This window comes from Protopterus annectens, chromosome 1.part2 (assembly GCF_019279795.1).
Source record: "Protopterus annectens isolate FY-2018-M chromosome 1.part2, PAN1.0, whole genome shotgun sequence".
NCBI classification, from domain to species: domain Eukaryota; kingdom Metazoa; phylum Chordata; order Ceratodontiformes; family Protopteridae; genus Protopterus; species Protopterus annectens.
Genome location: NC_056727.1, coordinates 593,664,815 through 593,687,218, shown reverse-complemented (window position 1 = coordinate 593,687,218; position 22,404 = coordinate 593,664,815). Strand labels below are relative to the sequence as shown.

The 22,404-nt window shown below is 41.3% G+C and overlaps 1 protein-coding gene across 3 annotated transcripts in view; it reads left to right on the top strand.

Annotated features, from left to right (window-relative positions):
- AIDA (axin interactor, dorsalization associated) overlaps positions 1-22,404 on the top strand; it is an 857,654-nt gene that overhangs the window by 491,403 nt on the left and 343,847 nt on the right. For all 3 annotated transcript variants that reach the window (XM_044057885.1, XM_044057871.1, XM_044057878.1), the window contains exon 5: positions 10,874-10,937. In XM_044057885.1, coding sequence (XP_043913820.1) covers positions 10,874-10,937 — 64 coding nt within the window. The remainder of the gene's footprint in view (positions 1-10,873; positions 10,938-22,404) is intronic.

The following is a 22,404-nucleotide window of genomic DNA, read 5'->3' as shown; positions in this document are numbered from 1 at the left end:
CAGAAGTAATGGTACATCAGATACTTGTTTGAAGGAACTAAACTTTCATCAGCAGATAAATAAGAAGCACTGGTGTGATACATTCATATCCTAATGCATTCCTCACTTCTGGAACAAACTTCCACTACACTTCAAACAGAGTAGCACCATTGCCACCTTCAAGGTAAACTTTTGTTATTGGATAAACAACCTCAAATTCTCTCTCACAGCCTATCTTGTCTTGCTCTCCTTGAGGCTAAAGGGAACTTTTGACTAAGCTTGAAATGATTTGCAGACTGGATTGCATAGTACTTACTATGAATCTATGAACCTACACCCATAGGAGTACGATACATAGCTGTAGACTGGTGACTGGAGGAGGGCAGACTACCAGTTAATAAGTGGGTTGGCATAGGTATAAAAACAATTCCGATTTGGACAGGGCTATAAAGAAATACAGTACATATTAGATGTAACTTTAGCAAAAATGGGAAGGTTAACCATTGTAGATTTAAAAGGGAGAGAACAAGTATATAGATTCATAACGTTATATGCTTATACTAATGTAAAGAAAGGGAAAGCTTATTTCATCAGATTTTAGACTATGTAGTGATAAATATGAATATTATAATAACTGGAAACTTTAGTTGTTATTTAAGAGGCAAGCATAAAAAAAGAAAGGAAATGATGTTAAAAAATGTTAGAAGTTATAAGATGTGGTGCATTAAAACTTTGGGACACAAATTTATGGACTTACAAAAGAAGTATGTTTAGAACTGAAATAGATTATTTTATAGTATCGGAAGGTATATAGGTGAAACCAGATTTTCTGATCATATTGCAGTATGACTGCGGTGGTGGTGCTGCGGTAGCGTTGTCGCCTCACAGTATGACGTTGTCCTGTTCGATTCTCAGCTAAAGCATCTTCTGTGTTGAGACATGCGTGAATGGGCATACCTTCGTTGAAGGTTTTGCGTCAGAGCTGGTAACTCGGTACATAAAAATCTACTACCAATCATTAGTGGACCGGAGTTCCACTGTGACGACCCCTAACCGGGAAAAGCCGAAAGATACAACAGCTCTTAAAGCAAAAAAAAGAAATGTTTATTTTATCAGAATTATTTAGTTGTTAGTATCTTACTAAGCTTATTAAACTCTTTAATGTGCAATAAGGTTTTCTGTACATCCACCCACCTATCTCCATCAGCTCATATTAAGAGGAGAAAGAACAACATTATGAGTATGGATTAGAGTGATCTAAGACCCCAAAATGGTCACCGTTAAGGGCATGGTGCTTTCCATCTGAAATCCCTAAGCCAGATGGAATACTTTGGAAAGTGAAAGAGAGGGGATACGTTGGATAGACAGAGCAATAAATCAAACTCCAGCTGCATTTGAATGTGCTTTCTGCAGAAAATGCCAGCTCAATATATATGTGTGTGTGTGTGTGTGTGTGTGTGTGTGTGGTGTCTACTGACGGCCCTCCCCTTCTAAACAAAAAATGCACATCTGGAGCCCCTGTGCTTTTTAATTATTATTTTTTAGGAATGAACTATGATTCTTGCGTTTCTTACAGTGATGTGCCAACTATGGATTCTTACTTCTCCTCAGCAGCTCCACAGGGCAGAGAAGGACAAAGTGTCTTATCTCCTCCTTTCAGGGTACTGCCCCCTGCCTCACATTGCAGTAACAAATTCAGTGCCATCAGTTACCTGACAGGTAAAAGACTTAAGTTTGGAGACCAGTTGAGGAGTCCCTATAACAAGCAGGAGTGCCATCAGGACTGTGTCAGGGATGGTTTGTTTAACAAATACCACCACCATTATCATCAATTGTCATCATCACTAGCACCAGTTGCAGCAGCTCGTATACATAGGTTCATAGGTTCATACTAGGCTATCTGCCCTAGGGCATTTATAAACCTAGCCAGAGTGTGTTTGGCTTTCGCCACCCATTTTAAATTAATTTTGCTATGCCCTTTTTTGAGGTTAGTATACTGTGCCTCTGTCTAACAGTGACACAGAAGTGATACCCGGGGTAAACCTACGATCTCCCATCCACTCATCAAGATTCCTCTTGAAGAGAGTCAATGAGGGCTCTGCCTAACCTGGACTGGGATTTTATTCCAGAGTGAAGGGAGCCTCTGGGTTATGAATCTGTCCCTCCAGCATGTCCTATTTATTTCAGTGCTGAGGTTCAAGTCTGTCGAGCACGTAGCTCAATGGGATTTGGATTTTCTGAGGTGCAGCATGTCCATTAATTCCGGGTTGGACATGGCTTTATACATCAGGCACAGATTGCCTCTGAGCAGGCGGTATGCCACTGAGTAGAGCTGGAGTTTCTTTAACCAGGCAGCATATGGCATCTGTATGAGCCCTTTGATCCTCTTGGTGAGGTACTTTTGGGGTCTTTCCAGTTGCTGCAGGTGTCTGGTAAGGTACATCCCAAAAGGGGCATTGTACTCAATTATGGGCTGATGAGAGATGAGTAAAGAGGCACGATGACCTCCCCAGATCTAGATGTGAATCCCTTCATGATTAGGTGGGCTATATAAAATGTTTTTCTAACCACTTTGGCCACGTGGTTGTCAAATGAGAGATTGCTATCAACTTGGGTCCCCAGGTCCCTAATTACTTCTTCTGTACTTAATGGATTACCACCTATGTGGTAATTTGTGGGCACTTTGTTTTTGCCAAAGGGGATGACTATACACTTTTTGGCGTTTAGCTCGAGGCCATGGCTCTGGCACCAGTTGTCTGTTTCTATGAGGCCCTTTTGGAGGATGCTTGTGTCGGCTGGAGAGTTGATTATGGAGCCCAGTTTGCAGTCATCTGCGAACTTGGTCAGCCACAGTCCTTCCGTGTTGGCCTGTACCTCCGAGAAATATACACCGAACAAGAGAGGTCCCAGGACTGAGCCTTGTGGGACGCCACTTGTAACTGGTTTGGAGTCTGACATGGCTCCAGTAATTCTAACCATGTGGGTTCTGTCCTTGAGCCAGTTTGCAACCCATCTAGTGACATAAAGGTTTATATTTAAGCTGGTGAGCTTATCTATAATGCCCGAGTGGGGTATTGTATCGATGGCTTTTGCGAGGTCCAGGTAGACTGTGTGGACCACCTTCCCCTCATCAATGGCCTTGGTGACTGTTTCAAAGAAATCAACCAGGTTTAAGAGGCAGGATCTGCCCTTAACAAAGCTGAACTGGGTAGGATCCAGTGTCTGTAGGTCCCCAATATATTTATTTATGAGGTCCATGATGATCCTTTCCATAGCTTTGCAGAACAAGCTAGTCAGGCTTATGGGGCGATAGTTTCCAGGATCTGTTGAGGCACCACCTTTGTGGAGAGGGACCACTGTTGCTCTACGCCACTCTTTGGGTACATATCCTGTAGTAAGGCTAAGACTGAACAGTAGTTTTATGTTTGGGTTTAGCTCTTCTTGGAGTTCATGTAGGACGCAGCCCGGGACACCGTCTGGTCCCATTGATGCTGTGTTTTTTGCTGTGGAGAGGGCAGCTCTTACCTGAGCATCTGAGATAAGCACACTGCTGAGATAGATATTTGCCCTTTTGGTGGGGAGGGGGGGGGGGAGTTTGCGCTGAACCTGTCAGCTAGGATGTTGGCAATGTCTGTGGGTTCGGTGTATTTTTTGTCATTTTGGACTAATTCTGGGCATATCTGGGAATTCCCACCCAGGTTCCTAACATAACTAAGAAAGTCTTGTGATTACCCTTAGTGTCCTGTGCAATTTTTCTCTCAAAGCTGGCCTTAGATGATTTTATGAGTGCCCGTAGTTTTTTGTTAATACTGATCAGAGATGCCTTCCCTTTTTGGGATTTTGCTCTATCATGTAGTAGCTTCCTCCTTCTATTGTATAGTTTGTTTATGGCTGGGGTCCACCAGACAGGACTTCTGCCTTTGGAGTATTGGGTCTTGGTTTTATTTGGGATTGCATGATCCATGCATTCCTGAAGGTGTTCTTAGAATGCTTTTATAAAGGATTCTGCGGTCTGAGCCTTATTTTCGACATGCCTGGGGGCTTTGAAGGATTCCACCTCGGTTTTGAGGAGTGTGAAATTTGCTTTAGAGAAGTTTTTCACTGTGGTTTTCAGGGCAGGGGGTGGAGTCGGGATGTGAATATCCAGTGAGATTAGTTTATGGTCTGATCTTACCAGTGAGGGATACACTTCTGGTCTGGAGCATAGAGTACCCATGTTGGTGATGATCAGGTCCAGTATGTTTTCCCCTCTTGTGGGAGTGGTAACAAGTTGTTCCATAGCATTTGAGTTTATAAATTCTAGGAACCTTTGGGCTAGGGTGTTGGAGCTAGAGTAATGCTCCCAGTCTATGTTTGGGTAGTTGAAGTCACCCAATATAATGGTGTTTGGAGAGACCTTCATATTTTCCAGTGTTCTCAGGAAGGCCGGGTGGGGTTCCTGGGTTTGGGAGGGTGGTCTGTAGCAGGCTATAAACTGGAAGGCAGTTTTACCCACTGTTAGTTGCACATGGATAGTCTCTGATGCTTTGTGCTGCACCACCAACCTGGAGGTGTGGATATCTTTGACAAATATTGATACTCCCCCTCCTTTTGTGGTTTGGTCCAAGTTTTGGGGCCGAAAAGCATGGTATGAGGTATAAACTGGTAGTGCTGGGGTGCTCTCGGGAGCCTTGATCCAGGTTTCTGTTACTGCACAGATATCAGTGTTCTCCATGCTAAGGAGAGTTTCGAGTGCATGCATCTTGAGGTTTAGACTCTGGCGTTGAGTAGCATTACTCTTAGTTTCTTATGCCTTGTGATACCTATGGAGGTGGGTTTGTCTTTTGAGCCTTGCCTAAAAAAGGCACTATGGGGGTAGCAAGAGTCTTTGCCAATATCCGAAAGCCCAGGGGTGACAGGTGCAAGCCGTCCCTAGTGAAGCATTGTGGCTTCTCGAGCATGTCATCCCAGGCTGACAGGCATTGGATCCCCTTTGAATGACACCAATACTTAAGCCAATTGTTGAAATTGATCATCTTGTCTTCATATTGTGGCATCATTCTTGGTGAGGGTAAGATACTACTCAAGGTCAGGGTCATACTGGCCTGAGCTACATGCTCAGAGAGCTCCTCTATGTCTCTTTTCATGTAGTCCAGGGAGGTACATCTCAGGTCATTCACACCAGCATGGACAATGACCGAGTCATATTTGTACTTGCCTTGGAGTGACCTGAGTGCTTGTGTTATGTGGCGGATCCTAGCGCCTGATGGGCAGCTCACCGTGACCTTCTCCTTGTTTAGCCTGGTGAGCGGGACGTCAGTGTGCCTGACGATAGTCACCTATTACAAGTGTATCAGCTGTGTTGTTTAGCCTTAAGGGCTGTGACTGTTCGGCACACTGGCTTTGTGAGCTATGTGTTGCACGTGTTTTGTTTTTGGGGTAGCGGTTGCTTGGGTGTCTGCTTTGGAGGTCTCTGCTGCTTAGGCATATTTTTATTTAGAGCCTCCGAGTATGTTTTTGTGTGTTTGTGTTTGGTTTGCTGTCGTGGTAGGTCTATGTGAGACTGGAATTGTAGTGAATGTGGTTTCCTTCTCCTCCTGACTGGTTTCGCCATTACTGAGTTGAAAGAGCTTAGCCTCCAGTATGGCTATATAGTTGCATCTCTCACATGTGTTGGAATTTGTTGGGAGGAGGAGTGGGTTGTCTGTGTACATGAGGCAGTTGTAACATTGCCTCAAGATTCCCAGATTCACCAGCTGGACCAGAGAGGAGATTGACAACTAACCTTTGGACATGCTAGAATAGTATTGGGAATTCCTTTATAATTGAAAAAAAAAGGGCCAGTGGGGAACAAGGTACTCAAGGGGAGTTTGTGAGGGTGTAGTGCTTTTCATTTTTTATTGCTGAATTATATAATTGCTTTAGTGAGCAAGTGCCAGGTATCTTAAATGCAATGTGTTACAAGTAACTTAAATGCAAAAACAACAAACAGTAACTTTCTTTCAAGTGAAACAAGGAAATAAGTACAGTAAGCAATGCAGATATCACTAGGGATCCACAGAAGCGCTGAAAAGCCGCGTTTTAGGTGGAATTAGCATTTCAGGGAAATAACAAGCAAACAAACAACAAGCATACAAACAAAGCTAGATTCAGCAGGCCTGGATCTAGTCTATGCTACAGCAAACAAGGTGTACCAATTTCAGTAAGAAGCAGTTCACATATGCAGGCACTGTAAGCCTTTAACCAGAAATTCCCAGCTCAGAAGGGCAGAGTCCAGCCTCTCCTCCCACAAGAGTGCAGACCACGAACCCTTTTAATGTAAAATAACTGGCCTGAAGCCCAAGTGCTTAAACCAGAATTAATACACTTTTAGAATAACAGACACTGAGCCCTCAATCAGCAGTTCCAAACTTAGAAGGATGTAAGCTACCTGTTCTGTCACTACAGTGCAGACCACAAACCTTCTTAATGTAAACAACTGACCTGAAGCCCAAGTGCTTAAACCAGAATTAATATAATTTTAGAATAACAGACACCGAGCCCTCAATCAGCAGTTCCCAACTTAGAAGGATGTAAGCTACCTGTTCTGCCACCACAGTGCAGGCCACAAACCTTCCTAATGTAAAACAACTGGTCTGAAGCCCAAGTGCTTGATCCAAAAGACATAGAATGATAGCTACACTTTAATCAAGTTACTACCAAGCAGTAATAAATACAATTGAGTACTTTAAAGAATGCCTTGATTAGTGCTCAAGTTATACACACAAAGCTAGATTCAGCAGGCCTGGATCTAGTCTATGCTACAGCAAACAAGGTGTACCAATTTCAGTAAGAAGCAGTTTAAATATGCAGGCACTATAAGCCTTTAACCAGAAATTCCCAGCTCAGAAGGGCAGAGTCCAGCCTCTCCTCCCACAAGAGTGCAGACCATGAACCCTTTTAATGTATAATAACTGGCCTGAAGCCCAAGTGCTTAAACCAGAATTAATACAATTTTAGAATAACAGACACTGAGCCCTCAATCAGCAGTTCCCAACTTAGAAGGATGTAAGTTACCTGTTCTGCCACTACAGTGCAGACCACAAACCTTAATGTAAAACAACTGGTCTGAAGCCCAAGTGCTTAAACTAAAAGGCTTAGAATGAGTTACCCCAAGCAGTAATAAATACAATTGAGTACTTTTAAGATGATGCAAAGGCAAAATAAAGTAGGAAGAAACACAAATACAGTAAAATCAGATACATTTTTTTTGAGTGAGCAAATGAGATGGGCCCAGGAGTTACAGGACAGAAACAAGTGCAAATGCAGGCCTTCAAATCAGAAAGTTGAGAGAGATGGAAGACCGCCCAAACGGCCAATAACTACAAATTCTGGGCCAGAACCACTCCTTATGTGGTAGACAGGTTACCTAGTGCTTACCAGTCCCACTGATAAGCTAGAAGGCTTCCCTCCAACACAGAAAGGTTTGGGAGGCTCAGAAGCTTACAAATAGTCCTGGATACAGCAAATCTGTATCTAGAACACTAATTACAGGAAAGGTAGGAAACAGGCTTACAATTTTTTTTCCCAGAAAAGTAGCAAAAACAGTAGTAAAAAAATTCACATGCAGTGCAAGCTGGCACACTTGAGTATGTAGCAATATTAGTCCACACACAGTTTGAAAAAATGTAATTAAATTAAAAAAGACTAAAAGCAAATGCAGAAAGGGTTCATTAGGTAGAATGCGGTAAAGAGATGGGACTGGGGGAGTGTCCTAGATCAAATCTACAGTGGGGTGGGCACTGCAAAAGCCACCAAATTTAAACTACAACCAAGAACAGGGAGGGGTGGGGAAAAGTAAGTTTCAACAGAGATGTGAGGAATCAGAGTGCAAATTATAAAACCAAAAAAATATATACTGATCTCTGTATATTTGCAGAACACTAAGACAACAGATATCTAAGCAACATTTTAGCTCTATAATACAGAATAATATACTCAGCTCTATGTATTTGCAGATAGTCTTGTAAGGCTGTCTCTCAACACACAGGTTCCACTTTAAATGCAGACTGCTGCTATTAACAGGTCAAATTAAGGGAACCTAACACAAGCTATAGAAACCAAAATGAGGGGGTGGGGAATGCAGTTTCAACAGAGATGTGAGGAATCAGAGTGCAAATTATAAAACCAAAAAAATATATACTGATCTCTGTATATTTGCAGAACAGTAAGACAACAGATATCTAAGCAACATTTTAGCTCTATAATACAGAATAATACAGAAAAATATACTCAGCTCTATATATTTGCAGATAGTCTTATAAGGCTGTCTCTCAACACACAGGTTCCACTTTAAATGCAGACTGCTGCTATTAACAGGTCAAATTAAGGGAACCTAACACAAGCTATAGAAACCAAAATGAGGGGGGTTGGGGAATACAGTTTCAACAGAGATGTGAGGAATCAGAGTGCAAATTATAAAACCAAAAAAATATATACTGATCTCTGTATATTTGCAGAACAGTAAGACAACATATATCTAAGCAACAATGTAGCTCTATAATACAGAATAATACAGAAAAATATACTCAGCTCTATATATTTGCAGATAGTCTTGTAAGGCTGTCTCTCAACATACAGGTTCCACTTTTGCAATGGCATCCTTGTAAGGAAAGTGCATAGAGCAGCAAGGTACCAGCAGCAGGCAACCACAATGGAGGCGCTGTCATCAGCTACGGTAAGGCGCAGCAGTAGAAACTTTGTCTTGTATTTTTGGTCTGCTGTTCATAAAACTTTTGTCCCCCTCCCCCAGCAGATCCATTGAAGTTTGCATTCAATAAATAAGTCACTCTTATCAAGTCTCACTTTAACCTGGCACTTCAGAACGTATTGGCTTATCGTTTTAATCTTAAAATGTTAAAACATTGAAGCAAAAACAAGTTTTTATTATATATATATATTACAAGTTCATTCTTGTTTCAGTATTTTAACATTTTAAGATTCAGTAAGCCGAGATATTCCAAAGTGCTTGGAGGAGCCAGAAGTGTTGTTGTTCTCTGTTGTCATGGCTACAGCAGAAATTCATGCCTTGCTGAAAATATGGCCTGTTAAAGAGGAGTCCAGTTAAATTGAGACCAGATAAGATGGAGTCCACTGTAAGTAGAGTTCAGTAGAAAAAACAATAGAAATAAAATAAACCTGTCTTTTCTGGAGAACATATAAGTTATCATTCAGAGAAAAGACTTATTCGATAAATTCAGTACTGGTGGGAAAAATAGCATACATAGCAAGTGTATTCAAGTTGTCAACAGTATTTGAAAAGGAATTCTTGCAGATAAGCTTTTCATTTGTATGGGTTCTAGATTAAACCCAGTTAAAAGAAGAGTTTTGTATGTAAATAAAGAAGGAGGAGATTTAGGGTTAATTAACTCAGTGGTATAGCCTGCTTTATTAAATTTGTACTAAGTGTTAAAGTGGATAAATGAAAAAGATGAGAGATTAGTAGTAAAATTGCATAAATATAAGTATGATAAATTTTGGTTTGATAAAAAAGAGAGAGTACATACATGAAGAAATGAAATGTTACTAAGAAAAAATATTTTTTGTGTAAAATAAAAATTGATGATATAGAAAAAGATAGGAAAATATGGTTTAAAATGTAATGGTAAAACATTACTATGTAAAACCATGGGAAAATCTAACAGATATAAAAATTAAAGCTATAAAAATAAGCAAATGGTGTAATCAGAAAGTAGAATCCCAAGATTTTTTGTGGAGACTGGTAATAGATAAATTGCCAGTAAAAGGAAATATGCCATATAAAAAGAAAGTGATAGGATATGTTTATATTATCAAGAAGAAAAAACTACGGAACATGTGTTTTTAAATGTAAAAGAGTAAGCAGTGTCTTTTGGCTTTTCCCAGTTAGGGGTTGCCACAGTGCATCACCAGTCCGCAGATTGATTGGCTGTGTTGTTGTTATGGTGTCAAGTTGCCAGCCCGACTCCCAACCTTCACAAAAGGCACATGCACCTAACTGCATGTCTTTTAAAATTCACTCAGCCGCAGGGAGGACATGCAGTCTCCTCACAGAAGCCACTTCAGCCGAGAATCGAACCAGAGAACTTCTTGCTGTCAGGTGACAACGCTAACCACTGCACCACTGTGGCTGACTATGAAGTGTAAAAGACTAAAAAAGTTATTATGGGGAAAACTAAAGAAGATTTTTTTAAAGATGTAAAAGAAGTAGGTAAAGTAAACATGGATATGATTAAATATAGATATTGTAAGAATAGAAGTAAAAAATATGTTAAGAGATAAAAAGTTATTTTATGTTATCTGGGTTATATGGAATGAAAGAATAAATTAACTTTTGTTTAATGGTAAATTGATTTTAGCAACAGTATTACGTAAAATCAGATGGTGGTTCTGGAAAAAGGAGTGTGGGTTTAATAGGGATGAAACTTTAGTATGATTGTAAAGGAAATTACGAATAATATGTGCATATATATGGAAATATGTAAATATTTTGTAAGAGTTATTTTTGTATAGAAACAAAGGATCCCTGCTCTTTTTTTATAGGTTGTGCCACCTGAGCTATCACAAACTCAAGCAGATGAGACTTCAGTTTAAACATTTCATCCGAAGGATGGCACGCTCAGTCCCCTTTCAAGGAGGGTGTACATTGAGGAGTCTTTGGAGCATGATTATTGGAATATGGGCAAAAGTACTGGGGGCATGGAGAATAGTAAAGGCTGGGACTCAAAAACAGCTGTTGGGTGTCTATCTGCAGTTGTCATCATTGTTTTTATCATTAAATTTTATGGCTAACATTCTGACTAGAAAAGAAACATAAGGTCAGTGTAATTGTTAAATATTTTCTCTGTGGTTTCTCAGCATTTTAATGTGAATGTGTTTTCTTTTCTTTTCTTTGTAGTTATAAAGAATATTCTTACCTACAACAAAGACTTTCCATTCGATGTTCAGCCTGTTCCTCCCAGGTAAACTTCATCTCTGTAGTCTAATACTTCTCTTTATGTTTGGTACATGAAACAAGATAGCTTCTAAATATACAGACAGCACAACACAGATAAGCATGCATTAGATTGCCTTTGCTTATGTGCAAGACATATCTAAGGCACATCATCAGTGGCTGAGAGGCATTAGCCATAGTGTTTGTGTCAGGTACATCTTATGAAATTCGCCAGGGTTGCTTATAGTGGTTATGAAATGGATACTTCTCTGTGTAAAATTAAAGTTGACAGGAACATATTTAAAATAACAGCATATGTTATTTTACATGATGTTGAGAGTCAGGGTTCAGTATCAAGCTGTGGTAAATGAAGATCCTTGAGTAGCTGGGGAGTTGACATCCAGCACAATAGCATGGAATTATGGCAGGCATCTTACATGCATTTATGGGAATACTTGTATTACATGCCAACAAAGCAGGTCTGTGCTCCAGAGGAGAAAATACATAGAGAGTTATCTGTTCTTTATTTGACACATTTACCTGGTTGCTTCATACTGATGTCAGACCTCTGCAACCCCTCTGTCTGAACTAGAATGGGGAGGGTGTGGTAGTTTCAATGAGACATTGTCAAGGGTCTTGGATGAAGAGACAGTGGTGTGCTATAGGATTCTAATATATGAATCCAGACTCCACTTCCTAACTAAAGAAAGTCAAAAATAAAGAAATAAAACAGAAGCATGTATCAGGGGATGTGCTTCTAAACATCGAAGTACACAGCTCTCAAACAGCTAATGATCAGTCCCAAAAAATCGAAAGCCAAAACAGTGAAAAACCACCCCCTGCTAATTATTTATACCGGCTCCGAAATCTCGCTGCAGTGGGGAGAGGGCAATTTCCCCGATCTTGCACAGACTTAACACTGGCAGAACCAATCAAATGAGTTTCAGTCACTTCTGCAGGTGTTAAACACATTCAGGATTACAAATGCTCGATTTATAGAGTGTTCCTTTATCAGAATTGCATTGTTGCATTCTTGAAAACTGTATTAATTCAAACTAAAACTAGGAAGACAAAACACAAACAAGTAGCAGAGGGGGTAAAACAGCTCAAACTATTCTTTACAGTTTGGCAAATTGAAGTTTATGTATGCTTTTTATCACTGCTATGAGTTTCTGTAAAGCTTGCTTTATCTTACAGTGTACAGCCAGTGAGAGTGAAGGTCCTTAAGTGAAAGCACTTTGTGGAGTAATAGATACCAGTTTTGGGTTTTGTGTAATTTTGTCACCCTCACTCATCTCTGTTGAAGTACTGACTTTTCCTATTTGTTTTTGTATGTTTTGTTCCACTGCTTCTTAGGCACTGAAATGTTTGGTAAGACTGAGGGCTTATTTGAGATTAGTTCCTCAAAATCATCACCTTCACGCAAAGAAAGATTTGTAACTATTTTTGGTTACATTTCTTTGTGTATTGGTAAGATAATGAGATTTTTGTTCAGTTTTGCACAAAACATTTGGACAGCTGTCTCCTGGATGGAAAAATGTGTATTTTTGACAAGAATGTATCATTTCTGCTTATTTTGTATTTGAGGGTGTTGATGAAGATTAGGTTCCATCATGTTTGTATCATATCTATGGTGTCAATATAATTAGTCTTGATTTGGGGAGCCTGCAAAGAAGAGAAGGCAGTGATCAGTCAGTGTCGGCTTACCTTTGCCAGAGGAATGTTTTACATACATCTTGCTGCTTGATTTCCACATGACATATGGTTGCGAGCAACAAGCACAGCACAAGAATGTCCTGCACAGAAGTGCGAGCACTCATCCTGATTACCTGGGCTGTATATTATAGACTGCAAAGCTGCTGCCACTTGAGTAAAGGGAGGGACTAAACCAGCATAATAAAAAATGAGCCAGCCATCGACATTTCAGAGCTTTTATCTCTTGCTTCCTCACAGCTGATCAGCAAAGGGGTGGGGGGACAGGGTCACTAGGTGGAATAAACAGAGGTCAGAATGGTTAGGACAGAGAAAACTAAATAAAATATAAAAAATAAATAAAACAGTTTCATCGTACATTTGCTTATCACGTTCTGACAGTATCCATTTCATACTGAGGAAGGTACTTTGGCTAACATCATATTGCCAGTGCATTTGGAGACAGCTTTTTGAGTTACTGCTGAAGAAGTTGTGTGAAATGGTTGGCTTTTGTGGCATTATGAACACAAAACCAAAGTACACTCTATTTTTTAGGTATTATGGTGTTTGTAGTGTGTTTACTGAAACATAACGCATTCTCTCCCAAATTGAACCTGTATATTAATATAGTCTCAAAATGTGCCACACCTGGACACACACATTTGAATATCCAGTCGCGCTATCTTGACCAAGCGTGGTGCAACATTGAAAGAGTGTTTTAACATTTTTGAATCCCACTTTTCTGTTATCCTGACACATGAGAAAACAGATATAAGATGCTTTGTATATAACCCTGGTCCTGATTTCAAGTTCTTTCACCCACCTTGTCAAAGAATAGCATGTATAATGGCTGTTCATCACATGACTAGTAAGACCTTAGCCTTCACCAGATGGTTGGATGATATGTGTTTGAAAAGGATATGTGCTGTTAAACCATGTGACTAGAGAGGTAAATTATAGAACTAATTCAACCAGTATCAGAAGGCTGTGGTTGCTACACTGGAAATGAATTTTATTTTTATTTTTTGGGGTTCCCAGTGCCTGTTCACTATGTGGTTGATTGTTGTGACCCATGCTTATTCATTCACAGCTAGGTGAGTCCCAGTCACTGAAAGGGCGTCATTAAAGGCAGCTGTGAGAAGATTTTTAACTATACACCCTAACATATTCTTCTTGTATAAGCACTGTTTGGGTGGCATACAGTGGGTAAAACATGGGGCCATCACTCACTTTCACAAGTGACCTAGCCCCCCCCCCCCAGCACCTACTGCCATCCATTGAGTAGATGGCTCCTACTAAGTGTGCTGTCTTCTTAAGAAACACACCCTCAGATGTGTCCTTCAAACCCCACCCCACCCCCGCAAGACATAAGCATGCGTCACATCTTCATTCCTTTCCCTTACTGGCTAACTTCTCCAGTGGCTGGGGTCCTAGTCAGAGTTGTATTACTTTGCTGCATGAAACCAGTCTTGACAATATTTTGTGTGTATTCCAGGCAGCTGTAGATGATTTCATGTTCCAGTTCTAGGTGATAGAAAAAGGACATAGCTATAGCTGACAGGGCTGTCAGTTGCTTGTTTGTTTGTGTCAAATTTTCTTTTTTGCCTAGGATCCACAAACCATGTAACTGGAATTTCAGAGGACTAGAAAAAGAGATCTTCTAAGTTTGTCTAGTATATAGATTGTCTTATTCCAGACCTCTTATGTTTTCTTGCAGGGGTCCATGATGTGAGCTTTGGGGACTGGGGAAGGATTTCCCACTTTCTACTCAACTGGCAGTCTTCCTTGATGTTTAGGTGATAGAAACTATGGGAGAGAAGCTCTTTTTTTCTCCACCTCCTTCATTTCTAATCCCTGCTGAAGGGTGGGTCACTTTGAAACCCTGAAGAGTTTGTAGTCTCTCTGTTAGAAAAAAGGTTCTAACTGTAAAGACCCTCCTTGATGGTACTTGGTTGTGTAACACTTCTCCACTGATTAATTCAGCATTCTTTTTCAGCAGAAGTCCGTGTTCATGGCTATTTATGCTCCCAGCCTGATACAGTGTGTGATTTAATATACCAAATTCCCAATTTCACTCAATCCTCAAGCATGCCAGTACTGTTTTGTTTCAGTTTGGATCATGAACTTTGCATTCACAATTCAAAGCATTATAGCATGTGTCCATTTGGTTGTCAGTTTACCAACCAAGACCTACCCCCAGCATTACCTATATTATATCAGACCACTGCTTCTGTTCCAAGGTGCAGATGACTAAGGGTGAGGGCAGGATCCCCTTGGTGATAATAAAGGAAGAACTACCTGGGAACCACATAATGTTTGTGGCTGCCCACCCATAATCTGTGGCTTTCTTATCTTCTTCAAAACCTATGAGGCCTGTAGGTTTACTGCAGACAACTATGCCTGAGTACCCTTCCTCAGCTGTCCAGGTCTCATCACATGTTCAAGTCAGGCTGTCTCAAGAATTTATGGATTTCACGAAGTCTAGACTGTCCACCCTGGAAAAAGAACCTGTGCAAGAAATTTTTGAAATGAAAAAGGAATACTTCTCTCCACATAGTCAGAAGATGAAGAGGAACTTGCATGTATAGAACATCTTCCTTCTCAATGCTGTTTAGACTCTGACTCAGAAGGCACCCTGTTCTCAGCTTTGCCAACTGATGACTTATCCTTTAGGGATACCCTTTATAGAATGCAGGAGTCCTTCATTTGGAAGTTTAGGAAATTCTCCCAGGCCCAAGCTAACAATATGAAGATATTGAGCCTCCCTGCCCCGAGACCATTGGTAAGTCCTCCTGTGCACGGAGTCTTGGATGACGTGTTTAATGTAGCCTTATTCCCTTCCCCCTGCAACCAGGAAGCCTGACCGCTTCTGTAGGGTGCTTGAATCCAGTGTTGGATCTTGCTGTGACATCTATGGGATCTTCTGTAGGATCATGTTGACAAGCATCCATGGACTCTTTGCCAGATGATAGGGAGAGTAGACTCATTGGCAGATTTGGCAAGAAAACATACTGCTTAGCCACCCTAGCCATGAGAGTTCCATATGCTCAATTGCCTTGAGTAAGTGCAGAAAGAAATAAAAAACAAGGCTGAGGAGATACAGGATAAGAGCATCCAGAGGTAACATCCAGGGATTGTGCAATATAGGCCTCCAGGTTTCCAGACACTCGATAAATGTGGCTGTGATGCCTTGGCAGCATCATGCAGGTCGACTGCCACGGGATCTGTAATGAGGAGACATGCTTGTCTGAGAACTCATCCCCTGTCAGACCATATTAACGCACAACTCCTAGATAGATCATTAGATAAGAGAATCTCTTTGTACCTCCAGCAGAAAAGGTGTTTGAGAGAATTAACAAAAAGGAGAAACAGATATGGTCTGTTTAAAAAATTCTACCTTTCTCTTACTCCTAGATACAGCCGGAGCTATCACAGTAAATCATGGCCCTTTGTGCCTTAACAAAAGAAAAAAACTAAAATACCAAGGTGGAAAAGGCCCAGATGTATAAGAAAGTAGAAAACTGAGCAGTGTACCAGAGCTGGGTGATAGTCTAAGGACCCAGCCCTCCCAGGGAGCAGCTCTAACTATGTACATCTCCCACCCTCATCCCCTACCCCTCTAGGAAGAAGACTTGCCTCCTTCTCCAGTCACTGGAAACATTTCTCTCAAGAGAAATTGGTACTACAGATTATTAAAAAAGGTCATTCAGTTCAGTTTTGAAAAATGTCTTCTCTTTCTAAGCATCCATACACCCCCAAAACAACAAAGGAGAACTGGTCCTTTCTTTCTTGCAGGGCCTGTTAAATCAAGGTTCAGTTTGGCTACGTCCCGCTAGGAGAAACAGGCAAAGTGTTCTACTCGCACCTGTTTCTGGTCCCCAGGAAAGAAGGCAGCAGGAGACCCATTTTGGATCTCATGACTCAACAGTTTTCTAGTAGTCCCAATCCAGAAAAAGATACGAACAAAAACTTCCAGCTGGAAAAACAGAACCACAAAACTAGTAACCAGTTCTTTGCGTGGAAACCAGACCCAAGCAACAGTCCACCAAATAGCTGTTCAGAGTTAACTGATGTATGCTTTTTTGACATTGGACTTTTTACTTGTTTTATTATTTTTTATTAAGGAATTATCAGGACCCTCCCTACCTACCTATCCTAATTATCCCTCTACTCAAGTTGGGCAAAAATCAAAGCTAATATCTAGACAATGCCTCTGTTGTTGACTGTGAAACCTCTCAAATTAACTTCCTACTACCCTTGATGATAATTCCATATCTTCTCACCACCTACGAAAATCTGTCCTACCTAGGCTATCACTACCCAAGTAGCCAAACCACCACTCCAATAATACAAATTAAATTAGACCACTTAATAATCTCCCTTACGACTAACTTCTTGGATACAAAATACCACCAACCCAATAGATCCAAATATATCAACCCGAAAACCAAGAATTACCCAAGACTAATATTTAAATTCCTGAAGGTCACAATTAGACTACATGGCAACCTCACAAGGGATGGGGACATTCAACCAAACCTTGGCCAAACTTCACTAGTTGATCCTAGCCCCAATTCTACTATTCCCACTAACTTACAAACTTTAAATAGACCTTCAGACTCGCTCCTGGTCAGTCATCTAAATATTAGAGGCTTAAATAATAAGGTCCACCACATGCATGCACTCTTAGTTACACATTCCCTGGATATACTCTGTCTTACTGAAACCTGGCTAAAACCATCAGCACCAGATAACGAGGTTTTACCCCCAGGTTATAACATACTAAGTTTAGACTGTACCACTAGGAAGGGAGGAGGGTTAGCTGTACTAAACTACTCTAGATGTGACCTTTGATTCCACACAACCACCCTGTTAATAATGCTGAAATTCTCATTACCAAGCTTCAAATTAATAAAAACAAAAGTATTAACATAGCCTGTGTCTACATTCTCCCAGGTAATAACACAAACACCCTAGAAGATATCCTCTCTTGGCTGTCTAGTACCTACCCTGAAGAAACCATTGTTCTAGGAGATTTCAACAAAGACTGGAATATTTGTTCCTCAGAATCTCCGACCATCCATGTAAATCTATACGGATTTACTCAGATCATATCCTCCCCTACTAGGATCAGTAAACCAAACAACAAAGATAGTATCCTAGACTGGATACTCATTAATAGCCATCCCCACATGTATAGGGCCAGTACCTGACCTGAAGACATAAGTGACCATTTTCTTACCTATATAATCAGGCATAAGACTGACATCCCACACCAGCTTACTTACAAAACCATTAGAAACAACAAAAACTTTGAACTCCCCTATTTTCCAAAATGAACTCAAAGCATGTAATTGGGCAGTCCTAAAACATCTACCACTTGAAGAGGCTATATTATATTTTAACGCCAAAGTCCTAGCCATCCTTGACACCCATGTACCTCAACTTAGATTTAGTCTGTGCTGTGACAGAAACCTGGTTCAAGGCTCCTGAGAGCACCCCAGCACTAACAGGTTTCACCTCATATCATACGTTCCGGCCCCAAAATCCGGACAACACCAAGAAAGGAGGGGGGGTGTCCATATTCATAAAGGACACCCACACCTCAAGGTTGGTGGCAACGCACGATGCATCGGAGACCATCCAGGTGCAATTAACCATAGGCAAGACTGCTCTGCAATTTGTAGCATGTTACAGGCCACCCTCTCAAACTCAGGAACCTCACATGGCCTTCCTGAAAACATTGGAGGGATAAATGCATCTCCAAACACCATCATACTAGGTGACTTCAACTACCCTAATATAGACTGGGAACACTACTCAAGCCCGAACACTCTAACCCAAAGATTCCTGGAGTTCATAAACTCAAATGCCATGGAACAACTAGTCACCATCCCCACAAGAGGTGAAAACATACTTGATCTCATCATCACGAACATGGGATCAAAATGTTCAACACCGAAGTATACCCCTCACTGGTGAGATCAGATCATAAACTAATCTCGCTGGAGGTCCTCATCCCGCCCCACCTGAAACAAAAAGACCACAGTGAAAAACTTCTCAAAAGCCGATTTCACACTTCTAAAACTAGTGTGGTCTCCTTTAAGGCCCCTGAGCCAGTGGTAAACATTACTCAAACCGCTGAATCACTTACAAATGCCTTCTACCAGCACCTACAGGACTGCATGGATCAGGCAATCCTAAACAAAACTAAGACTCTCTGTACCAAAGGCAAGCGTCCAGTCTGGTGGACCCCAGCCATAAACAAGCTCTACAACAAAAGGAGGAAGCTACTACAAGATAGAGCAAAATCCTTGAAAGGTAAGACACCTTTGATCATTATAAGTAAAAACTAAGAGCTCTCATAAAATCATCCAAGGCAAATTTTGAGAGAAAAATCGCCAAGGACTCTAAAGACAATCATAAGGCCTTCTTTAGCTATGTTAGAAACCTAGGAGGAAACTCCCAGATATGCTCAGAATTAGTTCAAAATGATGTGAAAATTACTGAACCTACACACATTGCTAACATACTGGCTGACAGGTTCAGTGCAAACTTCTCCCCAAAAGGAGAGATATCTATTCCAGAGGATTGTAGCCCCCAAACATCTCCAACGCCCAGGTGAGAACTGCCCTCACTAAGGCAAAAACACAGCATCCATGGGACCGGATGGTGTCCCCGGCTGTGTGCTTCATGAACTCAACGAGGAATTAAACCCACAGTTAGGACAGCTGTTTAATCTTAGCCTCACCTCAGGATCGTGCCCAAGGAGTGGCGCCGGCGACTGTGGTCCCATTTCATAAGGCGGTGCCTCCACAGACCCTGGAAATTACCGCCCCATTAGCTTGACAAGCCTTATCTGCAAAGCCATGGAGAGGATCATAATGGAACTCATAAATAAAGACATAGGGAACTTGCAGACTTTGGATCCAACCCAGTTTGGCTTTGTCAAAGGCAGATCCTGCCTCTTAAACTTGGTTGACTTTTTCGAGACAGTCACCAAGGCCATTGATGAGGAAAGGCAGTCCATACAGCCTACCTCGACCTGGCAAAGGCCTTCGACACAATACCCCACTCAGGTATCATCGAAAAACTCATCAGCTTGAATGTAAACCCATACATCACAAGATGGGTTGCAAACTGGCTAAGCGACAGAACCCACAGGGTCAGAGTTGCTGGAGCCATGTCAGACTCAAAGCCTGTCACAAGTGGTGTCCCACAGGGCTCAGTCCTGGGTCCACTCTTGTTCGGCATCTACTTTTCTGAAGTACAAGCAAAAGGAGGGTTATGGCTGACAAAGTTTGCAGATGACTGCAAACTGGGCGCCATAGTCGAAAACACATCTGACACAGATATCCTCCAGAAGGGCCTCACAGAAACGGATAACTGGTGCCAGAGCCATGGCCTGAAGTTAAACGCCAAAAAATGCATAGTCATACCCTTCGGGAAAAACAAGGTTACCCCTAGCTACCATATAGGTGACAATCCACTGAGCACAGAAAAAGTCATCAGGGATCTGGGGACCCAAGTTGACAGTAGTCTTTCGTTTGACACTCATGTTGCTAAAGTAGTTAGGAAAACCTTCTATATCGCCCACCTGATCATGAAGGGATTCACATCTAGATCAAGGGAGGTCATCGTCCCCTGTACTCATCACTCATTAGACCTATGATTGAGAACAATGCCCCATTCAGGATGTATCTGACCAGGCACCTGATGCAGCTTGAAAGGCCCCAAAAGTTCCTCACCAAAAGGATAAAGGGTCTCAAAATATGTCTTATGCTGCCCGACTGAAAGAACTCCAGCTTTATTCAGTCTCATACCGCTTGCTCAGAGGTGACCTGTGCCTGACATATAAGGCCATGTCAAACCCAGATTTGATGAATATGCTTCACCTCAAAAATCTAGATCCCTCAGAACCACAAGGGCGGGAGACTTAAACCTTGACAAGGTTATAAATAGAACGTGCTGGAGGGACAGATTCATCACCCAGAGACTCCCTATGCTGTGGAACAAAATCCCGGTACATGTGAGGCAGAGCACCTCGCTGGCCTTGTTCAAGAGGAATCTTGACCAATGGATGGGAGATCGCAGATATACCCCAGGGATTACTTCAGTGTCACTGCTTGACAGAGGCACAGAAAAATGATAGGCATAGTTTTTATTCAAACTAAAGGGGTGGCGAAAGCCACATAACTATGGGCTAGGCTTATAAATGCCCTTGGGCAGATAGCCTAGTATGAACCTATGAACTAAAGCAAAAGTTGCTCCATGGCTTTCAAAAGAAACCAGGTAAATGATCTTACTTAGAAACAAAGCTTGGACCACTTGGCATAGAAACAAAGCTTGGACCACTTGGCATACCACAAAATCCCCCTTAGATCAACTTAGATTTAGACAACTAAGGAACATCACTAAAAAAATCTACCACCTTAGATAAAAACATTTTTTACTGCCATTTACAAGAGAAGCATCAAAACAATCTGCAAACGTTTTGGGTAGGCATTAATAAAGTTATTCACCCAGGGCAATGCACAACTCCTACCCCTTCAGCTACCATCCAAAAACCTTCGGAAGGCGCTGCCATTTCCTTTAATAGTTTCTTCACAGAAACTATCCAGTCACTAGCTAACCAACTATCTCCCAGTTGCTCAAGTCCTAATGCCGCCGCACCTAGTTGTCAACTCCCCTTTAACTTTCAACCAGTTTCCACATCACTTATCCATGCCCTAATCAAGAAACTAAAACCTACCACCCTTGCAGCAGATCTCCTCCCAGCTGAGTATCTACAAAAATCTGCAGAAGCCATAGCATACCCAATCTCTATTGTGATCAATAGAACTATATCAGAAGCCACTATCCCCTCCATTTGGAAGACATCCCATGTTGTTCCACTCCACAAAGGGGGCAGTTCCGCTTAACTGTCAAATTACAGACCTATAGCTATTTTGTCACCCGTGGCTAAAATTATGGAGACGTGCATCCATAAACAACTCCTGAGCCATCTCATTCAGCACAATCTCCTGGCTAACTCGCAGCATAGTTTCAGACCATTCCACAGTACAACCACGGCTCTCCTCTCCTTCTCCAATGTTATTAATCAAACCCAAAACAACAATAGGGTTTCTTCTGCCCTCTTTCTTGATCTACCTAAAGCCTTCGACATGGTCAACCACCAACTACTCATACACACACTTAAAACTATTCTCTTAGATGTCCAGGCTATCCAGTGGTTCAAATCTTATCTGAGTGGTAGACAACAGGTTGTACTATGGCAGAACAAACTCTCTTCCCTTCTACCTGTCACCCTTGGGGTCCCTCAGGGCATTATATTAGGACCCCTGTTATTTTCTATCTTTATTAATGACCTGTACACAGTCATCCCAATAGCCACCTGCATTCAATATGCAGATGACTCCACTTTGGTTTGCTCTGCCACCTCATCTTTAAGTCTGTAGACTCTATCCCAAAACGTTTTTAGTACTGTCGAAAATTGTCTCTGTAATCGACGTCTCCTATTAAATCCTAACAAAATGAAACTACTGCTTTTCTCCCCCACTCATCAAGCCTCTGCTCCAACCTTTACTATAAAATCTAACAATGGCACTGTCATTGCCCCAGATCACTGTACCAAACTCTTAGGTGTAACAGTTGATAATAACCTCAAGGTTGATATGCATATTAATCAAACTATTAAAAAAGTCAATAAAAAACTTCGCTCACTATACAGGATCATCCTCACTCCACTAACTAGGACAGTAATTGCCCGTACACATCTACTTTCCACCCTCCTTTATGCATTC